The sequence below is a fragment of the Perognathus longimembris genome, chromosome 6, assembly GCF_023159225.1.
Source record: "Perognathus longimembris pacificus isolate PPM17 chromosome 6, ASM2315922v1, whole genome shotgun sequence".
Lineage (NCBI taxonomy): Eukaryota > Metazoa > Chordata > Mammalia > Rodentia > Heteromyidae > Perognathus > Perognathus longimembris.
The window spans coordinates 17,745,492-17,751,926 of NC_063166.1; the positions used below are offsets into that span (position 1 = coordinate 17,745,492).

The following is a 6,435-nucleotide window of genomic DNA, read 5'->3' on the forward strand; positions in this document are numbered from 1 at the left end:
TGACACCATTATTCCAGATGACTAGAGGTAAAAGATGGATGTGCCATTATCGGGGAAGAGCTAGGACCCGTAGATACCCTGAGTCCTGAAAAGCTTTCTCAGTGTTGCTTTCATATTTTTCCTTTAATTTTTTCCAGAACAAGAAATAGTGAAGAACTTAAGACTTAACTGACTTAGAATGTGTGGTTGGAAGACTCACTACGGGTTTGACTTTCCTGCCCTTTTGTTGAACTGAACGATGATTGCTTTCTTTCATCCCCCACACAGGAGTTCAAATGGTATCAAACAACATGAGAGGATCCAGATAATCTAGTTATTAGTATCGCCCTACTCAATATCCAACCACTATTGAAAAACCTAAGAGCCAAATACTCTAAAGAAACATACAGGACAAGGTATATTCATCACTTGCTTTCACCTTATTGAGGATGACCATCATTGAGACAGACTTTCAGTCTTTATTAGTTCAATGTACATTTATTAAATAAATATCTTAAAAGAGCAAACACTAATCTAGGTACTAGAAAAATAGGAGTGAAGAAAATGGACCAAATGCCTACCTTTATGGGATTTACACATATTCCCTGTTGGTTAACAAAGAAAAAGAGACTGTTCCTTTCCTTACTCATCAGGAGGAGGCAGGGACAAAGGAGAATGTGGATAAAGCTGGAAAAAGGGCAGGAGAGTATCAGAGAAAGAAGCCTTTGGGAAGGTAAGGATATGGGAACCAGTAGTCATGTTGTAAAAACAAACAAGTCCTGCCTCGTAGTCTAGAAAAACTCCTACCACCAGGAGCTTTTCATTCAGATAAGTAAAAGTTGGAGAGGTAAGTGCCACATAGTCATTCTCCTTTTGCAGCCGGATGGTCCAGAATCCAAACTCAGGGTTAAGATTCATGTCAGTGCCCCTCTGTACATTTTCCAAACAAACTCCTAAATCCCAATCCGTTCCTTCTCCAACACCCACTTCAAAGTAGTATCTTCCTGAAGTGAAGCCCTCACAGCCCAGGACACAAGGGAAGGGAGTAAATCTCCTAGGTGATGCCTCGAGATTTTCCTTGGTGGATACAAGAATCACTTGTCTCTGGTCTTCAGACAGAAGTAGATCAGGATGTGCAGTGCTTGGATCCAGAGTCACGTTGACTGCAAAATAACATAAAACCACCATATAACCAAAATAATCTTACTGAGGGCATGAGAACACATGGTATTTACTGTTAAATAATTGATTTAATTAATTCATTTTCCAGTACCAGGCCTATCTAGCACACCTCCAGTCCACACAGGAGTTTCAAGGCTGCCAGTATTCTCAAATCAATCTTTGTTTCTTATGAGATGTCAGCCAACTATAAAATGAAAATAATTATATTTGCCTAATCAAAAGAGACTGGGATCTAGAAGGGTCTATAGATATAACTGGTATGCATAGCATACTAAGTATGTGAGCGCAGACAGGAGAGTCTGACAGCACACTGACAATAAGTGAACACATTGTGGTTGAGAGCCTGTCCAGGACAGGTGGTAACTCTGATTCCTACCTAAGGAATCCTTCCAGCCATAGCATTAAGGATTGTTGAATTCACACACCTTGATAGCGCCTTAAGGTTTTCTTCACATCAAAATAAAGCTCAGAGACATTACACATAGTTTGGATCTCCAGGGAAAAGTTCACAGGATCTTCCAGCTTCACTGCTGAACTCCTACAAGCAGCAGAGACCACAGACTTCCTCAGCATTACAGTCTCTTCAGATCCCTATGTCCTCCCGACTCCCTTCCCACAATCCTGCAGGACTTACCTGACCAAAGTGTCTTTCACATCCTGTTGTGGAAAAAACAAAAGCAAAAAAACAAACAAAAGGTAAGTGTGTTAACATCAAAAATTCATGGGCTGTTTTCTATAAACATTCCTCCCAAGGAAGGGAAGAGAGCTGCCCAGTCATCAATACTAATGGACACTCAGATGGAATGATTCCCATCCCAGGGTCTGGGCAGACTCAGTAAGAGTCTGTAACCATCTTCTGGAAGCCTGTGGGAAAATAATATCTGTAATGAAATCAGCCTATATGCTTTCTATGAAGGCCAGGAACTTTCTCATCCTCCCTGTGGCAAAATTAGCTTCCAGTGAGCCCCTGTTACAGGTCACTTATCACACAGGTCCTTTTTAGGTCAAGGGGAATATAGTGGCTGGAGTTAGTCCAGGGTTCCATTTGGCCTCTGTACCTCAGAAAGTTACTCTATAGTCCGATGGAGGCCATCTTGATGATACTAATGCAACATCCAAAAGAACATTACCTTACTTTCCCAGACTAATGTGCCCTTTTGGTGGAGATAGGCCTTGCCAAGCCTTCCATGCTTCCTTACCATTCTCTTACTAAGCCAGTGACACACAACTTCTTTGCCTGCTTCAAGCCCACAGCCTCACCTGTAGTATGGTCTGGACTGAGCCTTGACATTTTGCTTCCAGTTCCAGGATATGGCTCTTGAGTTCATTGCTCTTCTGCTCCAGACTGGTCTCACTGCTCCTCATTCTCTCCAGCATCTGCTCTTCTTCTTTTTCCAGCTTCCAGATGTAAGATTTTTCCTCCTCATGCAGAAAGTTCCGAAGGTTCCTGAAGTCAGACTTGATTTCTTGTCTCTTTATGTTTATCTCTTTCTAAATTCAAAATTACAGACAAAAGTGCAGAAAAACTAAATATCCATGTTTGTACACCTGGATAAACTAACTATGGTATAGAGAATGAAGCATTTCTCAATCTTAAGGAATGAAAGTCTGACCAAGGCTACAATAAGAATGAACTCTAATAACATTCTACTAATAAAATGATAGAAAATAGGGAATGAATACTGCAAGTACTAACATTTGTTAAATTCATAGTCACACAAGACAGTTGCAGGGATTTCAGGTACTGGGAAAAGAGGCTATTGTTTAATGGAGACAATGTCATTTTAGAAGCTAACAAAACAGAGCTACCCATGGAGATGCTGAATGTGAACATCCTTAATGCCTCTGACCTCTGTGTTTACAGTAGATAAGAAAGCAAATTTGGGGGCTGAGAATATAGCCTAGTGGTAGAGTGCCTGGCTCATATACATGAAGCCCTGGGTTCGATTCCTCAGCACCACATATATAGAAAAGGCCAGGAGTGGTGCTGTGGCTCAAGTGGTAGAGTGCTAGCCTTGAGCAAAAAGAAGCCAGGGACAGTGCTCAGGCCCTGAGTTCAAGTCCTAGGACTGGAAAAAAAAAGCAAATTTTGTGTTATATTTTAGCTCTCTCTCTCTCTCTCTCTCACACACACACACACACACACACTAAAATAACATGCATGATCAGCTATTGTGACATAATTTTCTTCTGAGTTACTTCAGCTTGAAGAATTTCCCAAGTAACAGCTTCCTGCTGGCACTTTTATGTGGGAGAGGTTGTTTTTCATTTTCTGTAGTAGATTTTCTTCTTTTTCCACCAAGATCTGGGAGGGAGTTGGGCCTGGAATAATAGGTGACTTAATCACCAAACTAGGACTAGGTTTTAATCTGTTATCCATTACCATGATCAAAACTAGTTTTCAGACTGCCATAGTAGCATATACCTGTAATCTAAGCAGGATTGAGAATTTGAGGGCACCCTAGACCTGTGTATAAAATGAAGTATCTTATTGGACTGAGCTTTCATTTGGGAAGATACAAAACTGTAATTTCCATGGGTAGATTTTCTTGTAGGAGACAAGTTCAGTTTTAAGCCCTTGAATTGATGTGCTTTCACAGAGGTTTTAAGCAGGGCCTTCTACCTTCTATCTCTCAAAGAAGGAAAGAAAGGACCTCTGCAAGAGGCAGAACAGCTCACTGCCCTATGGATTTTGAGTACAAGCTAATGGCTTGCACAAGGGAATAATAATCTGGAGGCTGATCTAGTATTTTAAGTTACAATGAGGTTCCATGAAAACTACTTAGGTTTCTTTTCTGGCCTCATCAACCTCAACCTGTTCAGGCTTTCTGAATGCTCTCTAAGGTTGGTTTCTGACCACAGAAGGCTGAGAGTCAGAAGCTGTCTATATAAGCAGGTGAGACATTGATGCTTATATACCAGGTTGATGAATGTAAAGTGTGAAAAATCAGTAAGGCTCGTTCTAAGAGATTAGACACAACAGTTCTGCTTCTCCACTATGAGTTATGAAGGATCCTAGCCATTACTATTAAGAAGATTGAAGGGCTTGGTGAGAGAAATCTCGCAGATATTAACAAGCCATTGTAATGCCGCCCCCCGCCCCCAACCTTTGAGTTTCATTGATCTAGTGTGGCATGGTGACAAACAACCATCAATGTGATTGGTCTCAATCATCCTCTGTGCCTAAACTCCAGAGCAGAAAATACCTAGAGATCCATGAGCTCAGATTCTTACCCTCCAGTCAGTTTTTTGCATTGTCACAAACATCATTTGATTCATACATTCCTCTTGGAGTTGATTCAAGTTAGCCACAGCTTTCTGGAGTTTTTCCTGAATGAAAAGTTGGATAAATTCAATTAAATCCTTTGTTATCTACCTAATAACAATCCTTGCACTCCAAGATATATTAAATTCACAGTAAGCACTTACTGAGTTCTTAAAATTTTCCCAAGGAGCATATTAAAAGGCAGAGTGTTGTATGTATAATAATGTATTGATAATATCTGCAACTTTGGACAAGTGGTGCTGTAGAAAATGAGGCCTAGTAGGTAGTGGAAATGGTTTTTCCAGTCTTATTGACTAACCCAGTGTCTGAGCCATATAATTGATGACAGAAATGCCAGGGTAAAGTTGCATATATAGTACGATAATCATCTAAAAGAAGATCTTATAAAATTGGTTAAGTGGTAAACCTAACATAATAATATCAATGGTTAATCACACATTAATTACTATAGATATTCTGAGTAAGTCATAAAAGAAAGACCAGAGTGACAGCTGGAATTAGAGTTCATTAAGAAAAGTAGTCCTGAAACATTTTAAAAAATGGCATCAACAAACCAATTACAAGGGACCCAGTGTCCTCATTGAGCTTGTCAGTTATTTCCCAAAATAATTTCTCCTTTTTTTTTGTTATTGTTGTTGATGTCAGTATTGGGGCTTGAAGTCCAGGCCTGTCCTTTAGCCTTTTCGCTCAAGGCTGGTGCTCTACTCCTTGAGACCACATCTGCACTTCGGGCTTTTTGGTGGTTAATTGGAGATAAGACTTTTATGGACTCTCCTGCCCTGGCTGGCTTTGAGCCATGCTTTTTAGGTCCCAGTCTCCTGAGTAGCTAAGATTACAGGTGTGAGTTGCCAGCATCTGGCAATTCAAATTTTGGGTTTGGGGACAATATGTCATCGAGCAGGGGGAAGTTACTACTCATGACATGCAAAGAAGGGGAAAATGTCTGAATAGCTGCCAAATGTCAAGATGAACACTATAGACTTGATTCTGCAAGTACACATCACATCCTAATTTTTACCACCAGCTATTACTAATGATGAAAGTTGTGTTTCAGGTTCATAACCTTAGGCTTCAGGCTAGGCTTCATGCTCTCTTGCAAGAATCATGAGAACAGGTATTTGCAAAGATCCTAGGCCTGCCAACTCACCTTGTATCCCTGCAATACATCCTCCACAAGCACGGTGGCATGCCCTTGGTGCTCTGACCTCTCACAGCGCCAACAGATGAGCTGCCCTTCATCTTCACAGAACAGGTGGAGCTTCTCCCCATGGTCCTCACACAGCATCTCCTGGTCCATTTTGATGACTTCAATTACATTTTTCAGCTCTCTGTTGTTCCGGAGACTCTGTATACTACATGGGGCACGACACAGAGGGCAGTTGAACATCTTCATCCCTGCTTGCCTTTGGCTTAGCATCTTAGAGAAGACCATTATACATGATTGGCAGAAACTGTGTCCACATCTGATGCTCATTGGGTGGGTCATCAGGTTCATGCAAATGGGGCAGGTAGCTATCTCTCTCATATTCTTGATACTAGAACCTGAAGCCATGGATTTTCTTGAGATGTTCCTATATTGTATCTAGTGGTAGAAATGAAGTAGGCATAGAGTTCCACTGTGATGGAAATACACCTCACTTGAGATGGTAGCTACTGGCCACCACAGGTCCTGATGTTCTCCTCACCCCCTAGAATGAAGAAACAAAATCGTATTTAGAAAATAAATATTTAGATATTTTGTTAACTACAGTGGCTGATATCACGTGGAGGCATTTCTCTTAATGCAAACTTGATCAGAATTAAAATCCAGTTTGCTTTTCTTGACTTCATTTGCCTAAATGCCACTTGTGCATAGGAGTTGCCTGAGAGCCCAAAGAAATTGTTATTGTAGAATGTTCCTTGAGCCAAGTGCAGAGAGAAACAAAGTAGGATTTCTCACAGAACTTGGTGAGTAAGAATTCAATGAGGAAGTGTGAAACTCATTCCTA

The 6,435-nt window shown here is 40.8% G+C and overlaps 1 protein-coding gene across 1 annotated transcript; it reads right to left on the reverse strand.

The window, feature by feature from the left end:
* Positions 1-538: 538 nt before the first annotated feature.
* Positions 539-5,999, reverse strand: LOC125352243 (E3 ubiquitin-protein ligase TRIM38-like). The gene is made up of 6 exons (XM_048347363.1): positions 5,595-5,999; positions 4,396-4,491; positions 2,422-2,652; positions 1,796-1,818; positions 1,587-1,699; positions 539-1,142 (listed from the first exon to the last, which is right to left on the reverse strand). The coding sequence occupies exons 1-6, from the start codon at positions 5,997-5,999 to the stop codon at positions 622-624; spliced, it is 1,389 nt and encodes a 462-aa protein (XP_048203320.1). The 3' UTR covers positions 539-621.
* Positions 6,000-6,435: the final 436 nt, after the last annotated feature.

What these genes read in the sequence shown, in the direction of transcription:
- LOC125352243 (XM_048347363.1), bottom strand. Translation starts at nt 5,999, where the DNA reads ATGGCTTCAGGTTCTAGTATCAAGAATATGAGAGAGATAGCTACCTGC. An exon ending in TGCAAAAAACTGACTGGAGG is followed by an intron (nt 2,653 to 4,395) that starts GTAAGAATCTGA and finishes TTTTGAATTTAG; the next exon opens with AAAGAGATAAACATAAAGAG. An exon ending in AACCTTAAGGCGCTATCAAG is followed by an intron (nt 1,143 to 1,586) that starts GTGTGTGAATTC and finishes GTTATTTTGCAG; the next exon opens with TCAACGTGACTCTGGATCCA.